We start from the raw sequence: 25,045 nt of genomic DNA, 5'->3' as shown, positions 1-25,045 counted from the left end.
GTTTTCATTGTCTCTGTTTTGTGACGGCGATCTTCTTTATGTACCATGGCATCACAAACCAGCTCTCTCCTGTCAGCTTGAGTGCTAATCCGCTTTGCTCTGTGTAGCTGCTGGCATCTCGCTTATGCAGTACAACCTCCTGACAAAATAGTTTTGTGTTTGTTTCAACTCACAGTGGATAATGAGGGCATTAACCAATGAGATACACAAAAGACAATAAATATATACTAATACAAAGTGGCTTTTATGACAATATCAGTAAAGAATCTCCTAGGGTTGCAAAAAAGTAAATCTTATGCTGAAGGCAATATCACACAAACAGTGCAGCTTTTGTAACCTAAGGGAAATAATTAGCATCCTTTTTTTTCTTTTTTTTATTCTTTTTTTTTAACCATTGTCAAGCGAGCTGACGCATGTCTGCGCAGCATCAGAGAAAAAATGCGTATGTCCAATACATGGGCCCCTTGCCACATGTGGCGAATTTATGCTCTTCATCAGTTAGAATTTTTTTAAAACTTTGAAACAATATTCAAAATTTACGTTGTGTGTGTGTGTGCGCGCACGCGCGTACGTGTGTGTGTGGAAAATGTTTTCCATACGACAGAGACTGGGAGCGAAGATATATAGCGTCGACACCCGTAGACAGGCATACGATGACTGCACTGCACAGTTCCCAACGAGCTGTCCTGCGATAAAAGTCGTATTTGTCCACATCTATATACTGGTAAGCTAATAACATTGCCAGATTGTTTGATCCACTTAATTATTTTAATTTACTACAAGTTTTTATCTAATTATTTATCTACTATTCAACTATTCTTTTATTATGATTACTTTTGATTTTGAAGGTAATTCATTTACTTAAATATTTTTCCCTTATTTCAGACATGGATAGGTTTGATATCAGAAAACTGACTATGAAAAAGCCTGCATTTTGCAGAAAATGCAGCAAAGAAAAAGAGATTGGAAGAAGAAAGTCGCCCGTAAATTTCACAACGAATGGGAGTTGGAATTTGCCATCGTGGAAAGGCACGAAAAACCGGAGTGTATGCTGTGTAAAAAAATCTTTAATGAAAGCAAGGTGGACAGTTTGAAAAAGCATTTCCAAAGCGCATACAACGAGTTTGATAGCAAGTTTTCTCTTGGCAACCAAAATCGAGTCGACGAAATCGCACGTCTGAAGTCAGATTTGAATCAGCAGCACCAGATTTTGAAACAGTTTTTTTCATCGTCTGAGCTGGTGACTTTGGCTAGCTACAACGCGGCGTGGATTTTTTCTCGAAAATTGTACAATTGTGGAAACTTTGCTTGAAAATTTTGAACCGAAGACAAAAAACAAGAAGGGTCGAAATCTGCAACTGAGTCACCAGACGGTTGCTCGTCGATTGCAAGATTTGTCGAAAAAATCTTGAAGCTCAACTGCGTGCTCAGTTGAAGAACTGTGAGTCTTTTTCAGTAGCATTGGATGAGTCATGTGACATCCGAGGCACAGTACAGCTCCTTTTCTGTATTAATTTTGTGTCAAAAGACTTGGGGAGTCACAAAAAAATGCTGGCAATTTGTGGGCTGAAAGACCGCACTCATGGCGTCAACTTCTAGACGCTTTCAAAGGTGCCGTGGAAAAGTTTGAATTGGATTTGAAGAAGTTAGCTTCAAATGGATGGTGCACATGCGATGATTGGACAAAAATCTGTGTATGTCAGTCTGCTGAAGCAGTATCTGACAGCAAATGGCCTTAATGGTGATGATTTGGCCTCGATTCACTGCATTTTGAACCAAGAAAATCTTTGTGCTCAAATGGCAGGGAGAGACACACTGAAAGATTTGAAGGACACAGTTATCAAAATCGTCAGTTTTATTAGCGGTAGCACTCTGAACCATCGACAATTTCTGGAGTTGAAAGAAGCTGAGTCTGATTTCACCGAAATGGCTGAGTCGTGGAAAGGTCTTGCTACAATTTGCTGCCTTGCTCACTCCAATCCAAGACTTTCTTGCCAAGAAAGGAAAGTTGGTAACTTACGCTGTGATTGAGGATGAAGCGTGGCAATGTGACTTGTGTTTTCTGACCGACATCACCGCCCACTTGAATGAACTGAATCTGAAACTTCGGGGAAAGGGAAAGCTAATTTGCGATTTGGCACAGAATGTGCAAGAGTTTCTGTCAAAACTGAAACTTTTGGTGGCACACATGAAGAGTCAGGATTTCACGCACTTTCCAGATCTGCAGTGGTATGCAGAAGATGCTGATTTTGACCTGCAGCGCTATGTGAATTGGTTGGAGAATCTGCTCAGCAAATTTGACAAGCGCTTCTCTGATTTTGAAAGTTTCAGGCTCGCCTTTCAGTTCATGCAAGATCCATTTCACTTTGGCATTTGTAATTCTCGACTGTCTCAACAGCTTGTCAGTCTGCTCTCCCTAGACGGGTGTGGTTTCATAGCAAATTTGCTTTCGCTTCAAAGCCAGCTCAATCATCATCCAAAAGATGAATCTGTCTTGATGCTGTGGAGTCGGTTTTTGAAAGAAAATGAGTTCATTGTTCTCTGACATCGCAAACCTGCTTTCGATGTTCGGATCATCGTGGCTCTGTGAATCCACTTTTTCTCCAGTGACTTTCATGAACTCGAAGCATCGATCGCAGATATTGGATGTAAATCTGGAGGCGGAGTTGAGATGCTCAGTCTGCAAAAGTTTCTGCTGAATTTCAGGATGTTGACGAAAGAAAAAGACTGCAAAGTGTCACACTGAACGTTTAAATTTGAAATAATAAATACAGTATCTGAATATTATGCTATGTTTATTTTGTCGGTACATTCATGTTGTTGCTGATTCTTTTTTCTGGATAAATAATGGTTACTGTATTTTAAACTCCTAAGTTACCATATTTTACTGTGTATCATTCTTTGACTGACGGTTTACAGCCTCAAACCAAAAGATTGTGCATCCTATTTATTAATATTGCATATATTTTGCATTATGTGATGAATATTGTGAACTGATCACCACACATTGAAATCCTATTGGACACCCATGGTCTAGTGTATGACAGTGGGGTTTGTGAGGCAGCAAGGTGGGTTCAAAGAAATCTTTTACCTTTTGGTATCAAGGGTTTATGCCCAATTCACCTGTCTCTTGCTGTTCTAACCTTTTTCACATTCAAATTGCGCCCCGAGTGCCAAGCAGATCTAATTACAAAAGACATACTTTGAAACAGGATGTGAGAGCGACGTGGAGCCATTATTGCAATGGCACAGCAAAGTTACTACCAGCCGAAAGGAGACAGTGACTGGGTTTGTTTGTTTGTTTTTAGTTTTTGATGTACTTAAATTGAATGAATGACATTGAAACTGAATAGTTAAATATTCCCCCTCCAACAAGTCCTTTTAGCACTTGAATAGTGAATAAACAGTGGAAGCAGCCATCTGCTGTACATTCAGTGCTTAACAAAGCACTGGCACTTCAGCAATTAAACAGCTGATTATTATTTGAAATTAGCCGTGGTGCTTGTTTAGCGTGCAATAAATCTGTAGTTTTAATTACTTTTAATTGACATGCCCATTGCAATTAATCAGAAGGTCTTAATGAAATTTAGCTAGGTGAGTTAAGCCTGCATCCTGCATTTCAGCACTACAGGGAAAAAAATAATGCTGTTTTTTTTATTTCTTTTTTGATAAAATGGACCCCAGTCTTTCTACTCAGCTCTGACTGGAGTGCATTTATTTATGACTGCTATACATGACACATTGATATAGGGTGAAGTAATGATATGGGGATAAAGCTGCCACTTGTAAAGATCCATTTTGAATACACATCTAGTAGAACCTGCAGACTTTGAGTGCTGATTTGTAAGGACTGGGGGTGGGTGCAACAGCATCTCTAAAGCAGATATCACCATCTGGGTACAAGTGCAGCATATTTGGGTGAACCTGATCTGAAACCATGCTTAAGCGAACTGCAGCATTCATTCAGCCTTCCAATGGAGTAATCAAGGGTATACCATAGAGTGCATTCAAATGGCTGGGCTGAGGAGGAGTAAATCAGCCCAATGATTCATTGTTGATATTCCTGATTGTTAAAGAGTGAGTAGCTTCAAATTACTTTTTATTTATTGTGTAACCTTTCCCTTCCTTTTTATGATGTTTGGAATTATGTTGAGTGGTTCTGGGTTCTGTTGATCCAATACTGAGTTATTAGTTATTAGTGTTCTCTTTGCGCTTGGCAGGAAATTTCAAGGACTGAACAGACTCCCTCATTCCAATCAGATGATGTACTCTTTAACGATAAAATGTCAGTGTCACACCACACATACGTTATAACAAGACCTGTAAGCTGTATTGGACTTTGCTGTGCTGTTTCCTATGGTCCCGGATCACTTGAAATAACCTTCACTACTTTTTCAATCTGCATCAAAGCTATGTGGTATTGTTTTCATTTTTGGCTGCAGTCCTGGAATTAGCATAGTCAGTGGATGCACCTATTATTCCTGACTGTGGTCAAGACACATCTCTTAATAAATAATTAAAAAATTATTCTAATAAATATGATTCTGAGAACTTGCTGTATGTCGTTACAAGTCAGTTTAGAAAACAGCTAAACAGAGTGTCGTTCTGCTCCCCTGACAAGGTGGCAGTATTTCAATGACAGGTTACTTATATTGCGGTGAGCAGGTAAATCTTGATTCCTGCAGTCTTTTGAAATCAAGTCAGGGTTATTTTAAATTCAGTTTTTTTCATTTTTATTTAGTAGTTGCCAGCTGATTTTACCCAATTTTTCTCTCAATTTGAACTAGTAATTGTATTTTTAGGCTCAGCTCACCGCTACCACCCCCACTCTAACTCAGGAGTGGCGAAGACGAACACACACTGTCTTCCGAAATGTGTGCCATCAGCCGACCGCTTCTTTTCACTCTGCAGGCCCGCCCGGAGCTACAGCTTCGAAGGACAACGCAGCTGTGGACAGCTTACAGGCTAGCACTGAGGCGCCCGGCTAGTCTACAGAGATCACTGGTGCGCGGTGTGCCGAGGACACCCTAGCCGACCTAGCCCCCCCTTCTTCTGGGCGTTGCTTGGCCAATTGTGCGCCGCCCCCTGGGAACTCCCATCCACAGTCAGCAGTGGAATAGCCTGGACTTGAACCAGCGACCTCCAGGCTATAGGGCGCATCCTGCACTCCACGCGGAGCGCCTTTCCCAGATGCACCACTTGGGAGCAAGTCAGGGTTATTTTCAAGTAGCAATTTGATGGATGGGATTTTATTGACAAGAAGCATCTGTAAAATAAATTATATTCATTTCATATTCAAAATGTGTTATTGAAAGAAAGAAAGAAAAAGAAAGAAAGAAAGAAAGAAAGAAAGAAAGAAAGAAAGAAAGAAAGAAAGAAAGTGATATATTAGCTTTTAATACACTAGCATGGATTTCATAAACTGAAGCAAAACACATTAGATTAAATGGGATGTTAAAAATATATAGATTCTCTCTCTCTAGCTGTCTCTATGGGATACACAGAACATTAAAGTTTGCCAAAATTAAGCTAAATCCATTTGCATTGCTGTTATCAGCAAGCTATTTCCCCTGTGGCGCCAAGTGATGCTTTAGGGATTGTAAAGTCTGCTTACCAGTAACCAAGGAAAATAACAAGCACACAACTAGATTTATGGGTAAAATAAAGCCGTCAAATATCCAAGAGGTAATTTCCATTCCAATCATTACTTATATGATTTCCATTACATGAGAGTAGGTGTTAAAACTTCATGCTGATATTGGACTCAGCTCTCACCAAGATAAGCACCAACTAAGACATAGCGTCTTTTACTGTAAACTAATGTGATCCATCTGTGTTTCCTTCCATCTGATGATGCAGATATCCATCTGCTTGGTGTTGATGGCTGAAGTGTAATGCTGGCTCCAGGGATCAGCCTATTTTGCCTCCCTGGCTTATCAGCACACACAACGGCTGCAATGCTGGCTCCAGGGATCAACCACAGTGTGGCCTCCCTAGCACATCAGCATGACAACTGTCTGGACTGAACTGAGTAGGGTATTTCTCTGGGGTCTTCAAGTGGGCACTTTCCCTCCTTGGTGTTTCATAAACTAGCCCAAGACACCTTAAGAGGGGTCGACAGTGATTCTGGCATCCCAGCATCACCCACCTCCGCCCTCCACTCAGCTAAGCCCAGCTTACTTACCTTCCTTTACATCAACATTTTTTTTTATTTCTACTGTGCTTGAGGTCCTCAACCAGAATCTTTTCGTCTCAACCAGAGCCAGTTGCTGCTCCTCTCTGCTGCTTCAGATAAGTTCTTCACTGTGCATCGCAACTCTTGACCACTGAATTTGATGTCTCTGAGAAACCAGGTTGTGGAGTGTGCCACGATTCCTTGACAACTCACCTCCACTGGGTAAACCTGGGGCTGGTTGCATAACGATAGACTAACATTTGAGACTGCCTAATGTTAAGTCAGTCTTGTTAAAGCCATATGGCTAAGCCTGTTGCATAAAGGCGTCTTATCTGAGACTGGTCTAACGAGCCAACGTGCGTTCTGGGACACTGACAAAGAAGGAAACAATGACTGACGTTAGAAAAGAAAGACGTACGCAGTTTACCACAGCTGAACAATTATGTCTTGAGTACAATGATGAAAAAGGAACACTGTTAGGGACATTTTCCAGCAAGTGCACAAACACTACAAACACCAAGCACGGGGAAGAATTACTGAGAGTGTAAATAACGTTAATCAACAGAGCAAGCGGCCTGTAAAAGACATGCAGAAAACAGTAGAAAAAGATGGAGCAGGACGCTAAAAAAGAAGTCTTTTTAAGAGGAACATTTCAAAAATTGATGGTGGTCCTCCAACCAAATTGAAAAGAGTAACTGAACTTAGGGTACAGGTTTTTGGAGAGGAATCCAAATAGGATTTGTAGGCGAGAGTGGGATTGCTCAGGAGGGCGTAACAGATTCACTTTCAGAACTTGTTGCCCCCGAAACAAACAACAGTGTTACTGAAATTATTTTAGATGTATCACTAGATTGAGGTAGGCAGACAGATGAAAAAGGTAGAATGTTTTAAAATTAATACATTTGTGACTGCTGTTATTTTTATTTTCAAACTGCTGTCTGTTACTGTGTAGAGCGTAACTTATTGAATGCTTATTATAATTTGTTACTCATTCACGCATGCCTTTGCTGTCGTATATTAACTGCTAATAAAATTAATAATAATAATAATAATAATAATAATAATGATAATAATTACTATGCATGCAAGTGTAGTAAGAACATAGAGACAATAGGGTTAAAGCAGAAAATAAAATATATATATATATTTGTTTTGTTAAAGTTTTGCGTCATAAAGAAATAATACACGTTATTATTCAGTTAGCTCAAACCGTTAAAGCTAATTGATCATTTTAAATCACCATAGTATTCTATCATTTAAACCATGGCTATTATTGTATTAGAACAAGTTACAGAAGTAACTGAACAGGGACAGGAGCAGTTTTTTGACAACAGCATGGAAATAGTGAGAGAGAAGGAAGTGAGGGATATCACCTTGGCAACGATACTTACAAACAGTATGGAAATTCTAACCTACAAGAGAAGAAACTTAATTTGGAGATAGAAAAGCTAGAATTAGAAAAGAAGAAACTGTGTATGGAATTAGAAAGGCTCACAAAAAAACTAATTAAACTAATTAGAAAAATACTTGTGTTTATGTCATCTGTTAATAAATTAAAACGTTTCACATTCGTGTATAGGAATGATGTTTGTAAATATTATTTCTAATATTTTAATGTTTCTGTATGTGTAAACTGTTTAAATAAGTATATGTACTGTACATATTTTCTGTATTGATTTTTAAAATACATTTATCAAATAATATTATTGTCTATGTGGAATAATCATTAGGCATTATTCATAGAAATAATTCTCCACAATCAGCTGTCTGATGTATCTCCCAGAGTCTTCATTGTGGAGGTTTGCCTGCTGCTCAGTTGCTATATCATGGCAACAAAGACTCAGAGTCTGCCTGGGGCAGAGGAGGCTAATATTTTAGGCTAACAATAAGTCACTTTTTATGCAACTGTCTAACTTTCATTAGACTAGTCTAAGTGACAAAACTAAGACCGGTCTAGCAGTTTAGACTAGTCTAAACCACTTTTATGCAACTGGCCCCTGGATTCATCCACAGCATCCTCCCATGGCACTGTTAACTCTACCAAGTGAGCCAAGCGTGCTGATCCAGACTACAAGACAATATCAGGTCGACGGGTAGTGGTGGTAATCTCAGGTGGGAAATTAAACCGTTGTCCAGCATCTGTCAGCATTATCCAGTCTCTAGCAGCTTCCAGTTGTCCGAGACGAATTTTGGTTTTAATACGCTTTCTTGGAGGTTGCGCCCCTGGAAGGAGGAATGTTGTTCTTCTTGTGTTATATATTGCTGGCATTGGTGGCAACCTGTTGGTCATGCTGCGCTTGTCTTCCAATGCGAAGGCCAAACATCACAGCACCTGGTCATGACGCCAAGTAAACCGCCCTTGGCTAAGACCCACCTTACATCCTGTCAAAAAATGTCTTAATGTAGTTGCCCATGAACACAAAGGACACCACAGATCATCTCCTACCCAGGGGTTTAGGTTCTGTATTGATAGGAGAACATCATATGTTGACATGATGAGGAAACTGATACTGATCTGTTCCATTGTCCATAGATCTCGCCAGCCAATCTTGCGTTGTTCCACACTCTGCCATCTCGTCCATTCTCCCTGCTTGGCCTGGGAAACTACCTTTACCGACCTCATCCTCTCTTCCTGCTTTTGCACCTCGTTGACTACCAGCTTCCTCCATTGAGCTGGGGCTGCTTTGTGTTATGTAGGAGGAGGTGAACTGAGACCAAGGCCTCCTCTTCCATGCTATACTTGCCCCATGATATCACTGATATGAAGGGCAGCCTTTGCATCTTCCACAGCTTCCTTTGCTGCCCACTTTTTTTACAGTTTTTAACACAGGTGCTGCCTCCCTCACACATTCATCGTGTGACTCAACCAATGTAATTTCCAATCAAACCTTGGCGCTCTTAAACTCCTCGGCTACAACTGAAACTGGCAGCTGCAGTATCCCTTTACCATACATTCCCACTCTGCTGAGGCAGCATGGAACTCTTAACCATTTCCTGACGTATGAACTGATTAATGCTTCAAGCTTCTCTACTGTTGTCAGTGATTGGCCACAAAAGTCTTGGCAGTTGACCAAACTGAAAGCACCAGAGTTTAAGTTTGCCCGATAAAGCCCTGTTGTCTGTGCTCTTTAACCCTTGCACTGCTTCTTGTCTCACTTTTCCGACACGAACTGTGTCCTTTAGGCCCCCATCATACCATCTCAACACTTTTCACAGGCTTCTCAGACACTGTTGGTGTTGCCTCACTGTTAATGTAGAACCTCATATCCACTACTTTACCTTTAATTATAGAGATGATTTTTGGCTTAGTGGTCTTGCATGCCCATTCAATTTTATTGATTAGTTTGCCCTATAACCGATTAGTGCAGGCATCCATGTGTGTTCTAATTCAGTGGTGGCCAATACACCAAACATTGCAACCCATTTTGGTGGATCTCAACGAGATTTAATATATTAGCCTCCAATACATAAAATAACAATAATAAAACAAAACAACCAATCAAAGCATTTTTAATATTAAGCATAGGTAGTTATAAAACAGAAACTTACCAACATTTTTCATCTGAGCACACGTGTTCCCAAGTAAAAAAAAAATGTAAACGCACGCTGAGAAATTTAGGGGCACACAAAAAATACAAATGTATTGTTGAATATCTACAAATCCTTTTTTTTCTTCCTTTTTTCATAACATGTGCAGTTCAATACTTTTGCATGAACAAAATTATAATTGATAACTAGCATCGTCTTCAGAATGTGCTACTTGGCTGTTTATAGTAGCAGGATGGCCTGGCTGACGTTTCTAGATGTATATGCCTCTGCACATTGCATGCCATTTTGAAGCACTGTGCTTTAATATATTTTCAAGTTTGAACTTCTGGCACCCTGTTAAAAATGCAGTCTTACCTGCCATCAGTTCCTCTGCATCCTGACAAAAAGTGTAAAACATGGATTTTTTTTTAACATTGTCAAACTCAATCCAGGGAAAATCTTTTAGCCACTGTTGGTTGAACCTGTATATTCTTTTGCTACTTATAACTGTGAACACGCAGTAACTAACATAGCCCTTCTTGAAGTTCCCTGTTCACTTTCATCTTCTGACATACTTTCATTGCTCATTTCTTGTAAAGATGCCGACATATCTGAATTTTGTTCCTCGTGGTTTTCTTTTGAAACCTCTCCAGTCACATGAAAATAATTTGTTATTTTCATCATCTCGTTTTAACAAGTTTTCAAACTGTCTGGAAACGAGTATAAGAGATAAATCAGTGAAATTGACAGGGTATAGGATTTGTAGTTTTTAATGTGTGATTAAAAGCGGGCAGTGGACACCAATAAACTACATTCCCAGAGTACATTATGATTGAGAGTTTAGATCCGACTGTGAGGTTTTTGTTTTTGTTTATACTTTCAGCTGAAATAAAATCAGGTTATTTTTTACAGTCAACCTTTAGGAATTTCTAGTCGCACATGTTTGCACATGCATTTTTTTAGTCCCATGTGTAGAAACTCTCTGGATATTTTCATCTGTGCTACTGGACAGCACAGAAGGCTGTCCCAGTCAGCCCTTACAAAAACTGTTGTATGCTTATATGTTAGTGCTTGTTCTGATTTGTCCCATGATCCACCAAAGTCTTTTTTCGATCCACCTATTGGCTGCCACAGTTCTAATTGGTGGCAGTCGCATACCGGAATCCGAGCGTTCTCCTCCCACAACCCATTTTGACACCCTAATAAAAGCCAGTGGAGAAATGGTGCATTCTGCCATTATTCCAATTTCTTGACATTGCCATGTAGTGGTGAATTCTGAAGTTGAAAAACAAAATTGCAAATCTCCGAACTAGGCTTTCACTAAGTTTGTTATTGCCCTCGGCACACTGAAAAAATCAAATGCTGCCCAAAGAAGCTCATATGGTACTGAACCGTATGCATTAGCCAAATCCAGGAATGTCACATGGAGCTCCTTCCTCTCCTTTTTAGCTGTTTGAATTTGCTGCCAGATCACACTGATGTGCTAAGCATCCTGGGAAACCTGGAAAACCGGCTTTCTGTACTGAAGTGTCAATGAAGCAGTTCTTCAATAGGTAAGCTGACAATCTCTGAACAACAATGCTCAGCGCCATGCTCTTAGTACAACTTGTTTTTCCCAATTTCATCAATTTCCACAGGATTCCTAGAATTCCAGGGGCACTCTTGTACACTCCATTAACCCCAGGAGTTGATGGCGCCCCTTGCCTTTTTCACAACTTGCTCTACTTCTTTCCACTTAAGTGCACAGTCCTCCATTTGGTATTCTGGTGGATTGATAGGTGGATGTCTGAAGGAATCGACATAGGCTCCTGCCTTTTTTAATCTGTATGTGTTTCAAGCTCAGACTTAGTTGCTTTTAGTGTGCCATGTTTCTCCCCGGTGAATAACTTCTTTGCAAATTTGATTGGGTCTTTATAAAAGTTAGTTCGCACGCTCCTCCTCTTTGCACTGTTTCCGTAGGCGTTCAGCTCTGCGCAATGTTACAACCTTATCTTTTATGACCCTTTGTAATATATTGGGTGCCGCCTTCTGACTTTGTTCTGCTCTCCTCCATTGCTTCCTCAGCTCCCTCATTTTTCTAAGTGCACAATCTCCTGCTGCCATCTAGACTTTACAGCAACAGCTTTCTTTTTTCAACTCCAAAAACTCCAAACCTGTCACTTCCATATTCATAGATGGTATACCCAAATTTATCCAGCTTCTTTTCACTGTTCCACCTAACCTAATGCCAAACAGAGATCCTTGTTTACTGTGTCCCACACTGTTTTCTCAGAAGCTCTTGGCCATTTAACTCCAGGCTTGTGCCCGTTGAGGTTTTTTTCTCTCTTATGCTGGTTTATCTGACCGGGTTCACAAGGATCATTAGGCTCATCACTAGTTGTGTTTATGCATTACTTACAGATTTTACCAAAGGCAGTAAACATGTGAAAACTGCATCACGTTTCAATATTCATGTGTAAAATGAGTTTTAACTTGAAAGGATTACCGCTAATGGCAGACCAAAGTTTAAGAATGAACATTAATTACTCCTGAGTGGCTGTGTATACAATCTAGAATAGAATGATGAGTGTGCATGTTGTGTGGACAATTCAATTTTTTTTACTTTTTTTTTCTTTTTGAAGATACAGTCCTATTTTAATTAGACATGGCATTGATTTCTTTATCAGTATTTTTTTTATGAACATTTTATTATTGACGAAGCATGCAGGCCTGTTAAAGTATTGAATACACTGAAAATGAGATTAAGATTATTGTAATAAAAGTTAGATGTGTGTTGCATTGTTGTGACACTTGCAGGGCTGCCGTTCACAAAGCTCACAGAGGCTTTTAGTCTGTAATGTTCTTTGTCAACAGCCAACAGACTTGTTTAAACACTGTGCAGCATTGGTTCATTTTAAACAGTCCACAACATTTTGTAGATGGTTTTAAAGTTTTAGTTTTTTAGGTCACTCAGCCTGTAGGTGGCTGTATAATACCTAAGGCCAAGTCAGTAACTGTCCAGTGTAGATAACTCTTCTTACATGAGGGGCACTCATTCTCCACTCCCACAAGTAGGGGGGCATGAGGCAAGTCTGTCACTTTCATTTTTCTTAGTCCTCCTAAGTCACACCAGACAACAGTAGCATGCATTAGCATCAGCCATTTAGTTTCCAAGTGTCGCTTGTTTACAGGATGTCGTTGAGGCGAGTTGATTTTTTTTTCCCCAGATCTCATAAAGGTTTCGTGCCTTTGTAAATAAAACCTAGCGCTGTAGGAAAACCAAACATGTAATCAGCGAGGCATACCATACAGCGCCAGGAAACTTTCATTGCAGGCATTTAACTTTTGTGTTACAAGTGGCCTTGCTGATGTTTTAAACCTGCTCTTTTGTGGACATCCTTCCTGCACATTAATGATTGTGTTTTATTAAAGCTAATATTAAGGGGGTTGATAGATCAGCACCGGAGGAACACACCGGCAGGATTACAATACTGTCGTGTTAAAGGCAATGTTTCCAACACTGTTTCAATTATTAACAAACTCCCACTGTTTTTTCACAGTTTGGCTAGAAGTTCTTCAAGGGTTAAGCATTTATGAAGCCATTAACAACAACACCTCTACTGCACACAGGACCGAAAAATAACAATGAGCTAATGTTTAACACCTCCTGAAACGACAGCGCTGAATTATGATCTCTCTTTATCTTCCAGCTGACACCAGTCTGGGGACAGATGATGGATTTGATGAGAAAGGGTGTCACTGTGAAGTATCAGTGGAGGATCTCACCCCAGCTCTTAAAACTGTCATTAGAGCCGTCAGGTTAGTGAAAGGGGGAGAGATGTGTGACTGCGTGTTAATATAATGTGCTGTTGTGAAATCCCTGCAGCCCTCAATCGCCCCCTGCAGTCTCTCTGTTACTAACCATTTGTTATATATATATACAAACACACACACACACACACACACACACACACACACACACAGATATACTCCTCCTGGGCAACGTATGTGGACCCCCAGGTGTTTCCAGATCCTTGTTTGAGATCCACTGATCTATACGGTTCTATATATCGTTCCATACGTTTTCTCTCTGACACTCAATACATCATTAATTGATATGGCATCTTTATTGCACTGTAGTGTGTGGTTTAAAAAATTGCAACCATATGCAGTACGATATTTAGCGCTTTATGAATATACTGCTTCAGAAACGTATATCCTTTTCTGTGCATGTGTAGATACAAATAATATTCCAGTTTCTACGATGCAGATTAAAGTTATTATACCTTTTGCATTGATACCTGCTTCAACAGTTGTTTTATTCACTCCTAACTACAATTTTTCCAAAAAAGAGCTAATGATAGTAAAACCTAAATCTTGCATCTCCCCAGGGTTTGGCTCACATCCTCATAATGTAGCAGCTAATAAATCCTGCCATTCTAAGACCAAAGGCAGTACTTTTTGTATTTGCTGAATATTTTACTTGGCATGTTCAGCATACTCCCACAGACCTGACAGCAGATTTCCTATCAATGTGCAAATGTAATAATACAACTAATGCATCTAATCTCATGAGGTGTCACAAGGTCACATTGCAGTGTTTAAACATGTAGGTGTCTGTCTAACAGATAGCCTTTCACCAGCATCAGTGACAGATATATACATCACAACTTGCTATTAAGTGTGGAGCAATAATCCTTCTAATGCTCTTCAAACTGTACTGTTGAACTCCTCAACCTCTTGCAGAATAAGGGACAATTCTAACAACACATCATAGACCCACATCAACAAAAATGTGTTAACGTTTGGCTGTTTTCTTTTTCCACACTGTAACATTGAGAAATGATCACATCTGCTGCTGGTAATCCATAATTTATTGTAGCACATTCCTTTTCCCCCACATAAGGGAATAAGTGGAGAACTGGTTTCTGCTGCCTTATCAAAACACTCGTCAATTTAAGTTTATATATGGTAAATCCAATAGGTCTGTTACTCTATTTCATTAGGGTCCACATAATCTTTGTTTAACGTTACTTGCAGTCTTGTAAACTTCAGGCTCATTTTTAACTTCTGCTCCTTACCTAATAAAACCTTCTCGTTATTTAGATTTTTTGTATTATTTATTATAATCATTATTATGATTAATCATTTCCAGTGTTTACTCCTTAGTTATTTGTTATCAGTATAAATAACTGATTTAGCTGATGATGATTTTATTATTTGAATCTTTGGTGTTTGAACCATGATATACAAGTGATGTGAACTTGATCTTCATTTTTATTGTCATTGGACAAGCGTTTCCACTTTAACATGGCCATTTGTATATCAAGTTTCAATATCCAATGGTTTTTTGTAGGAACTATTCTCAGATACTTAGCTCCCTTTCAAGTATGAAATGTAACAATTACCTAATGGGTGTTTACTGGCTAAAGACCCCGAAACCTAAGTATTATATACCAAAGCTGCACGTCAGAGCCTGTGATGCAGTCATGCCTGCCCCTGAGGGTACAAAAGGACTGTGCGCTATTTATCAGATCTCAGCACTATTTATCCTTTCAAGACTGACCTGGTAGGGGAGCCTGGTATTAGATAAGTACTTTTGCTTATGACGGTATAATTTTTGCTAATTATTGTGTTTTACATAATTTATGCAATATTTAATTTACACTGCAATATAGTGTTTTTTTTGTTTTTGTGTTTTTTTTTTAATGAATGAAATATATATATATTGTGCATTGTGTGGTTTTGCCAGTAGATTGTACAGGTGGGCAACCCAGTACAGTGCTACCCACGGCAACCAACCCGCTCCGTTCTCGATTCGCTAAGTTCCTGACCCAGTAACATACCGTACCGAACCGAGACCGAGGTTAATGCACCGATATTGTACCATATCGACCTGGTACTACAGTTACAAAACCGGTACCGAACCGACCCGGTATTTCACTTCTTTCATCATGCCTGCACTTTATCTCTGCAACACATGCAAGTCCAGTCTGCCTGTTGAAGACAAGCACGGCAAATGCTCTTCCTGCCCGGGGGCCGACCAAGCCAAGCATGCACTGACTAACTGCAGTTTCTGTGCCTTTTGGGCATCTTTCTCCAAGTGCATGCTGGAGGAACGTCTCTCCTGCGGCTCTATAGAGCATTGCGTCCCTCACTCCTGCGCAGCACTCTTCCTCATCACCTTCTGGTGTAGGAGAGGTGGCTGCGTCCTCTCCCCAGGGCTCTGTGCCAAGGGAGTTTGGACGACGCATCTAGGAAAGAAGCCCACGCAGGAAGCAGTCCTCACGGTCTTTCTCATCCTCCTCTGCCTTTCTCTTCCCTCAAGGAATTAGAATCACCATACCAAGTGATCTGTGACCTCAGAGCCGATGGAGACACTCTGGGCAGCTTTTTCCCACCAAGGAACGGTGCTTGCAGAGTTACTGCATGAACGTTCAGCACCAACTGCCCCGTCTGTCCCCCTGGGGCCCCACGAGGCTACAAGCGCAGACTGGCAGCAGGATGACATTCTGTCCGTCGCCGTATCTGAGGAGGTGGGCGAACAGGAGCTGGCAATCCCATCTGTGGACGTGGAGTCAGACAGCACCTCCCCAGCGGTTAAGCTCTCCCTATCAGCAGAGGTTCTACTGCTGATCAAGAGGGCCACTGCAGTCTTGCAAGTGCCCTGGCCTACTGGGATTACCCGGTTATTAACGCCGCTTTATCCCCGAGTATGCCACAGTGGTTAGCCCTTTAGTCAACCTCACCAAAAAGAGTTCCCCACTCAGTTTGAGTGTGAGGGGGCATTTGATACTATTAAGCATAAACTTTGCCAGGCTCCCACCCTTATCATACCTGATTTCATCATGAGATTCATCCTCCACAGCGATACGTCGGATGTGGCTTTGGGTGCGGTCTTGTCCCAAAAGGTAGACTGAGTAGAGCACACGATAGAGTATCTTAGTAAAAAGATGCTCCCTCAGGAGAGCAACTACTCCGTAGTCTAAAAGGAGTGTTTGGCCATTAAATGGGCTACTCACTCTTTATGATATTACCTGCTGGGACATTCATTTGATCTTGTCACAGACTCAAGTGGTTAAGCACAATGAAGAACAAAGTGCCCAGATAACTCGGTAGTATCATGTACCACATGGTACACCGTGCGGGGAAAGACCTGTGAGGGCACTAAGCAGCAAGAATAGGGTTATTTGGACGGGAAAGGGGTGAGACTCTGTTGCAATAACGCATTGACCCAGAAGGGAAACAACGTGGCAGCCGCAGATTGGAGAGGCGGTTGCACTCGTTTACCAAGGGGCCATGTGTGACAGCATAAAAGTGGACAGAGAATCGTAATCTGTTCCTTCGTACTGTTTTTTTGTAAATAAACTGAGAAGGACTGTGAGAGACCCCATTCCACAAGCACTACTGCACGCACCTAGGACAGTTGACCGTGTATGTATTATTGTGGGTCAGATATTGTCTTTATTAGTTGGGACTGCAATCCCATTATTGTTTATCCCGTGCAGTACACATTGTCGTGTATTGGCGGGGGATTATTGTTTAGATCACCAGACCTGGAATATAAAATAAAGTTCACAGTTCCAAACTGGATTACAAGGCTCTATCTGTTTAATTATCGCACTCCATCACTCCTGCATCTGTTCCCACTCAGCCACTTTGTCACAGTCTGGCAACATGTTTCAGCTTGGATATAAATTACCCTCATAGAAATCAACAGGAAAAAGGAACATTCCTCAAAAACTATTCAGTACTATTTACACACTACCTGTGAGTACTGCTGACTGTGAGAGAGGCTTTAATAAAATTAATATAATTAAACATATTCTGTGGCTCTGGCTGAATGTGGCAAAATCATCAAACAAATCCTCCCCAACACATTTTCTGTGCATATCGGCACCTTTTTCAAACCACTTTAAACAGTGTACACCTGACATAGAAAAAAAAGCTGACAACATTATAATGCATTTTTGTTTTACAAATAGTGGAACATTGTACTTATAATTGGACAGCAAAGTGATAAAGAAGCCGATTTCTGCTTACTAGTAATTTTTATGTTGGCTTCTGCTTCTTGAACTTATACTTCTCTGATCGTGTAGCTTCCAGAAGTGCCTTTTCCTTCAAAACATAGGCATAAAACTCTTGGCAGTCTTGTTCATAGTTTACCTTGACTTGAATCTCACTCTTGATGAGTTCCACACTGCTCCGGTTATGCTGATCTGTCTGTGCTCCAGGCATTAAGGAAAAGAGTCTTTCAACTAAGGTGCTGATTAGAGGCAGGCTTAATGCTAAAGAAACCAGAACAGTAATAGTTGGCGCTTTTCAGACATGGCAAAATAATGCAAAACTCATAATTGAAAGCATCCATTTCTATCTTGGATGTCATTTGAAGAGCTTCAAGTGCTTCACATAGTTCAGCAAAGCTGACCTCTTTCATTGCATTGCATTCACTTTAAGTAATTAGCCTCAGAAAAATCAATCATTTTTTTCAAGTAGGCCAGGAAAACAGGTAAAAACATAAAAAGTCATCTCGAATTGTCAAACCCTGTGAAGGAGTAAGTTGCTTCAGGGAAGAGTTGGTCTCAAATCCAAAGAAAGTCGGTTATTCTTTGCTGGATTTTTAGATGGAGTGTGGCCATGATTTCATACAATTTGCATGCCGTTACTTCATTTCCCTCTATAAGAAAGCCACTGTAGAATATTTAAAGTGCTTTTTGTAGGGATTTCACATATATCTCAAGTCCACACAGTATCACATCACCCTCTGTATCATGTTCAAAGTATTTCCACAGGGTTCTTGGACACTCATATTCCCCTAAGGAGAATAAGTAGCTCTTTAAGGAGGGCCAGCAATCATGTAACCTCTTGACTGCAGCGAACAAACTAAGCCACCTTGTAGGTACATGCCTACATAGAGTCAAATATTCTTCAGACACAAAATCCCGAAAGATTTTTAGTTTAGACACATTTGGCAGATGACGACAAAAGAGTGTAAATTTTGGTTACAGCACTCTCCATGTCGAGTCTAAGCCTGTCAGCTGCATGATGTGCAGTTGTGTAGAATGTGGGCCATGCAGTTTGCTTTAATGATGCCAGGATTCTTATCCTGAATCTTTTTTAATACAGATTTATGTTTCCTATAATTTATACTAGCATTGTCCGCTGCGTAGGCAGAAACTTGTTTGAAACTCAAATCACGTTCAGCTAATCTTGTGACAATCTGATTGAATATAGCATCAGATGTTTTGTCATTGTCTTCATAAGATCAGGTCTCCAAAACTGGATTGCAAGAGGAAAGAGCTTTGTGTTGCCATAATTGGAGGCATCTGAAGCTACAGAAAAATACATTTTCATATCAACACATAAGTCAGCCACCACCTCGAACATTTTAGCCTGCAGATTTTTTAAGCACCTGTCAGCAGAAGCAGGAGCAAGCACATCTGTAACAATTGAAAATAATTTTGTACACCCGCATGACAATTTTTGTGCTGTGTCAGAGTCTGGGAACAATGTGGAGGTAAGTTTTATTCCACAATCTGCTGATTGATAGGAATGCCCATGACGAATTTTGTGGTAGATGCTGGTCAGCTCAGTTATTTTGTTATTACAGCTATCTTGGATAGCGATTTATTTTTTTTCTTGTTGTAGCTCAAACCTTTTGTGCAATTTGTCAGCAGCATGATGTTTAATTTCATTCTCTCATCCACGGTGGTGTCTCAGGAGGTAGCAGCTCTGCTGCAAAAACAGACTATTCACATGATAGAGTCCCTCCAAGTGGAGGAAGGGTTCTCTCTAGGTACTTCCTAGTGCCCAAGCAGGATGGTGGCCTCAGACCGATCCATGGATAGGTCAACCTGTATCTAAATCAAAGGAGGTTCAAAATGATGAAGATGTAACAATTGCAGTCATTCAGGCCAGGCGACTGGTTCACCACAGTAGTCGACAAGGATACCTATTTCCACATCCCCATAAAACCAGCGCACAGGAAGTACCAGCAGTTCGCATTTCAGGGAACACCGTACGTGTTCCATGTCTTGTCATTTGGCCTTTCTCTAGCTCCCTGTGCCTTTTTAAAGTGTATGAGAGCTGTCATGACTCAAAGGCATCAGAGTGCTCAATCATCTGGACGACTGGCTCATTTGTGCCCAGTCTCCAGCATTTCTGGGCTTCATGGCAGCAGCTTCCCAGACCCTTCCATTGGGTCTCCTGCGCATGCGCCCTCTGCAGGCCTGGTTCAACAGCAGGGTTGTTGAGCCTATGTTGAACCGTGACCGCGTATTGACAGTGTCTCGCCACCTCATTTGAGAGAGGTTAAGGAGAGCAGAGATAGATCTGTTTGCCTCCCAGGAATCAACCCACTGTCCCCTCTAGTTTGCCATAATAGAAGACAGGGACCCGCTGGCAGTAGACGCCTTGGCACACCAGTGGCCGAGACAACTGTTATATGCACTCATAAAGTCTCCATTTGAGCCCTAGCATTTTGCATCACTCAAAGTGTTTTCAAAGTGTATTTCTTGCTTGCAATCACCTCTGCAAAATGGGAGAATGAGATCCAAGCATTCTCAATTGCAAAAGCCTACTTAATTTTTGCAGAACACAAGACAAAGGTTACACTCCGTACCAATCTTGCTTTTTTGCTGGTCTGTTTCGGCATTTCATCTCAATCAGTCTGTGGAATTGAAGTTTTTCCATCCACCTCCTTTCCAGTCTAAGAGGGCAGCTCCATACACTCTGTCCTGTACGGGCATTAGGGTATTATATTGATAGGATGAAAAGTTAGCAGCAGTCCAAACTATTTTTGTCTGCTATGGGTTGAATTGCCACATTTTAACCTTGTCTAAACAGAAGCTATCCAAATGAATAGCAGATAGTCAGTACTGCCTATGAGCTAGTAAACTTGTCCATTCCACCAGGGGAATGGCAACTTTGGGGGCTTTATTCCAGGGTGCATCTGTCAAGGACATATGTAATGCAGCGGTGTGGGCTACTCCCCATACCTTCACTAGGTTCTACAGACTGAGTGTCGTGGATCCTTAAAACCCTGGCTTTGGAACTAGAGTGTTAAGGGCAACTTCCCAGTCGACCCTTACAACACAGGATTTATGATTTCCATTACATGAGAGTAGGTGTTAAAACTTCATGCTGATATTGGACTCGGCTGTCACCAAGATAAGCACCAACTAAGACATAGCTTCTTTTACTATACAACTAATGTGATCTATCTGCGTGTCCTTCCATCTGATGATGTAGATATCCTTCTGCCTGATGTTGATGGCACCTTAAGAGGGCTCGACAGTGATTCTGGCGTCCCAGCATCACCCCTCTCCGTCCCCCCATATATATATATATATATATATATATATATATATATATATATATATATATATATATATTTTATGTTTTATTTTTTTTTACTTCGTCCGGTTTTTAGCATGCAAGACTTCAAAGCCCAGACTTCAGGACAAACATGCAAATGTTTACATTTACTCACATACTTTTTAGAATACTCTGCCACTCGCATTTGTTTCTGTCTGTCACCTGCTATCATTGTGTATGCAATTCTGCTGCCAACTGAATTTGCACATTGGTGTTAACACTTTGATACTGTATTCTGTATCTGGAGGCATGCCTTAGTCTAGGCGTCTCATTATTGTACAGGCTGTCTGACTGAGACAGCAACAGTCCTCGAAGCTGCTATAAAGCTTTCTCATTCTCATACTATATAATTTGAAAGTATTCAGAAGTCCAATTTGAATAATAAAATCAGGTTGTCACAGAACACTACTTTGTCCTCAATATTATTCCCTAAGCTCGTCTTTGACACAACCATCAATCTTTTTTCTTGCAAACACAAAAAACAATGATAAAGGCGTTATCATTCCTTAAACTTAGCTTTGACCTACATTTTGAATTAATCAAGTTATTTAAAAGTGCTAATGGGATGTAAACCTTTGGTTCGCAAAGCAACTTCCTGCAAGTTTACTACATAACAAAACATTACTGTACTAGTCCAACTAGCAGAAATGTGTTCCCTCTAACTGCATTGCAATAAATGCAGTAGCAGATAAGGAGTTGCGACATTAAGTCTAACTGGATGTTGAAGACACAGGTCAAATGTAATGAACTCTTTTTCAAAAACATAAACAATTAATAACCTCTGTTGTTTTCTGCACTACTTTGATTGAATTCTACATGTTCACAGGCCTGCTGAGTAATGCTGTTGCTTATGCCCTCCAGTGGCAGTACTGTGTATATAAATATCTTATCCTAATTAATACACTTACTATATTTGAGAACTGTTTATATTGGGTTCCTTAATCGCCCCCTTGTGGCCATTATGAGACATGTTTTACAAAAGAAGTGGACATTACTCACTGATTACGGCAAGCCAAATGATCATTTAGAGATATCTCAATTTGCTTTTTAAGGTATCTTGAAATATTTAGAGATATTTGTAAACCATTTTCAGATGTATTTAAATTAATTTGAGAGATCTGTAAATAACCCATTTTGAAAATATCTTCATTTCATTTTAGGAACATCTTTAAATCATGTTTTGCTAGCATGGTACGCCAAACTGTCTTTTAGAGATATCTCTAAATAATTTCCTGTTCATTTAGAGATATCTCTAAATCATTTTAGGATTTCTCTAAATAACTTCTTGTTCATTTATTTAGAGACATCTCCATTTTAAAGATATCTGGAAATAATTTTCAGAAATCTCTAAATGTATTTTAGATATCTTAAAATGATTTAGAGATATCTGGAAGTGATTTAGAGATATCTTCAAATATTTAGAGATTTCTATAAATTAATTTTAGATATCTCTAAATGATCATTTGGCTTGCTATACACTGACTGCACACCTGATAATAATCATTTGAAATTAAATGGGATATCAGGGATATACAGTACTGTAAAGGTAGCATTCAATTTATTTAAATAACCTTGGATTTTGTATTGCCTAATATATCAATTTTTTTTTTTGTTTTGTTTGTTTTTTTGAGGTTTTTGTTTTATATGTAATAAGGCATTAGAAATATTCAAGAATTAAGAATTAGGCTTTATTAACATTTCTGTTTTTTCTTCAGTTGCATCAAGTGCATGAGCATGCCCATGCAACTGGACTGTCAACAAGGCCTGTTTTGTGATAGACAAAGAAGAAAACATTATTTAATAGACACAATGGAATTGTATGCTTGTGGAAGTTTTAACATGATTGTAGGGGCACTGCAGCTGTAATAACTCTGGGCTATTCGCCCTGAAGTATTTGCTGGTACTCTGGCGTCATTCTTTCCCCAAAGTTTTATGATGAATTAGAGGATCAGCAAACTGATCTGTACTTATAGATCAGTCCCCTCTTGTTGAAACACACAAAGCCAAGCAATCAATACAGTTTGGCAATATCAAAATGTTGGGAAATAAAACATCCTGCTTTTACATGAATTAACTGTAATGTGCGTGGCTTTTAATTGAATTATTAATACAAACTGTAAGCAGGATTGGTGCTAATGCTTAAAGTGGCACAAACCAAACTTCAACAGTAATTTCATTAGCACTTACATGCTGTTAATTATGATTACAGGAGCACTCATAGACTGTTTGTGAATTCATTACACCACTTATTATAATAATTACCTGCAATGCTTTTACTTAAATGTATTGTGTAAGAAAAGAACGGGTCTTTGCTCGATATGTACATAAGAATGGAAATCATAATATATCACAGGCCTCTTCAAGTGGCGGCCCGCAAACCACATCTGGAGCACAAGGGACAAGCAAGTGACCCCCCTGACAGTCATCAAAAATTATACAAACTAACTAAAATAAGTATGCAAAATAAAAAATAAATAAAAAAAAAACAGTAATATCGTAAATCAACTTGTGATTAAGACTTGTTTTATTTTTGTATCCGGCAAAGCAGCGCGCGCATCACACCACCCCCTTATCAGTCACTAGCCACTTCACACGACTCATGCAAGCCAGTTCCCATCGAGTGACGCTTTGCGCACTCTGTGGGCGATTTTAATTTTTCACTTGTGCTGCTATTAAAAGTTTTTTGTTTGTTTTTGGTAAATATATTTCCAGAGGGCTCAGCAGTTAGCTCAAAAGTAGAGGAGCTGATCTTTTCACTCCAACGTGCTTGTGCAGCTCCTGTGCTCCTTGCACTCATCCATTGTGTTTTGAGAGTCATTAAAAAGTATACCATACAAAGGAGATTAACAGTTTGGTCAGAAACATCAAATATCATTATTTGGGAAATTAACTAAAATATAGAAACGTGATTACGTCCCTTTCCATGGGACTAACCTGTTTGTTTTGAACTTATTCAAGTTTTCATTTTTGTGTCAGAATAGAAACAAAGACACTAGTTTTTAAGGGGGCCAGATTGGAAAAAAGTTAGGAGTAGGCGGGCCAGACATATTTTACTCGCACATTTTTTATTAATATAATAAATATTATATAATGTAATGTTTGGATATTGAACAAGACTTAAAAAATGTTACCATATGAATAGTACTTTAATAATAGAACAGTGAACATTTAACAGAGCATCATTGCAAACATTTGAAAATGTATGTGCCATAATAGCATAACTTTTATACTGCAATATATACTATTATATACAGTCTGAGAGCAAGAACTGTGCAACAGTGTGGTTGTAAGGTATTGATGTGCAGACAAAAAACTTTCATCACACAATATGTGAGTGTGCCATTTAAATAAACTAGCAGAGCTCTGCATTAATACCTAATTTATAGCTGTGATGCTGATTCTCAAAGGCTCAGAGCGAGTTTCAGAGAGATTTCTAAAAACATGAACCTACTATAAGGTAGTCCCATTTCCATTGATATAATCTAGTTGATAATCATTAACCCTTTAGGGTCCCAGCTATTTCCGCCTGTTTTTACTGTTAGATTTGTGCCTATAACTCTTTAACTAGAAAGGTCACAGGTTCATACATGGAATGAATGTGCACACAAAAAATATTAAATAGTCTAAGACTCACCCTGTTTAGACAAATAACAAAAACCTCAGAAAAAGAGAGAAAAAATAAACAATTATTGATTGTTTATTGTCTTTTACATGGCCAGCTCAAATCTGACAGTATATAATGAAACTTTTATAGGGAACATGGAAATAACAATTGAACAAATTGGATAATAAATAAATCAATTATGACCATATATATTAAAACAAGGTACCAAAAGCAACGAAAAATAAAGAACAATTAAAAACAAAAAGAAAACAAAGAAAAAAAATTAGTTATTCATGCCAGGGACTCTGATCATGTGGTGCAAGATGAAGTTGTGGCTTCAAAGCCAACTCTAACCCCTAACCCTAACCCTAATGGGCCAGGTT

General features: G+C 39.5%; 1 protein-coding gene across 2 annotated transcripts in view; it reads left to right on the top strand.

Annotated features, from left to right (window-relative positions):
- Nucleotides 1–25,045, top strand: part of LOC121315730 (potassium voltage-gated channel subfamily KQT member 5-like) — a 241,364-nt gene that overhangs the window by 206,895 nt on the left and 9,424 nt on the right. For both annotated transcript variants that reach the window (XM_041250085.1, XM_041250084.1), the window contains one exon: nucleotides 13,393–13,501. In XM_041250085.1, the coding sequence (XP_041106019.1) occupies nucleotides 13,393–13,501 (109 nt within the window). The remainder of the gene's footprint in view (nucleotides 1–13,392; nucleotides 13,502–25,045) is intronic.

Source organism: Polyodon spathula, chromosome 5, assembly GCF_017654505.1.
Source record: "Polyodon spathula isolate WHYD16114869_AA chromosome 5, ASM1765450v1, whole genome shotgun sequence".
Classification (NCBI taxonomy): domain Eukaryota; kingdom Metazoa; phylum Chordata; class Actinopteri; order Acipenseriformes; family Polyodontidae; genus Polyodon; species Polyodon spathula.
The sequence above is the reverse complement of the archived record's forward strand: the minus strand, read 5'-3'. Positions and strand labels throughout refer to the sequence as shown.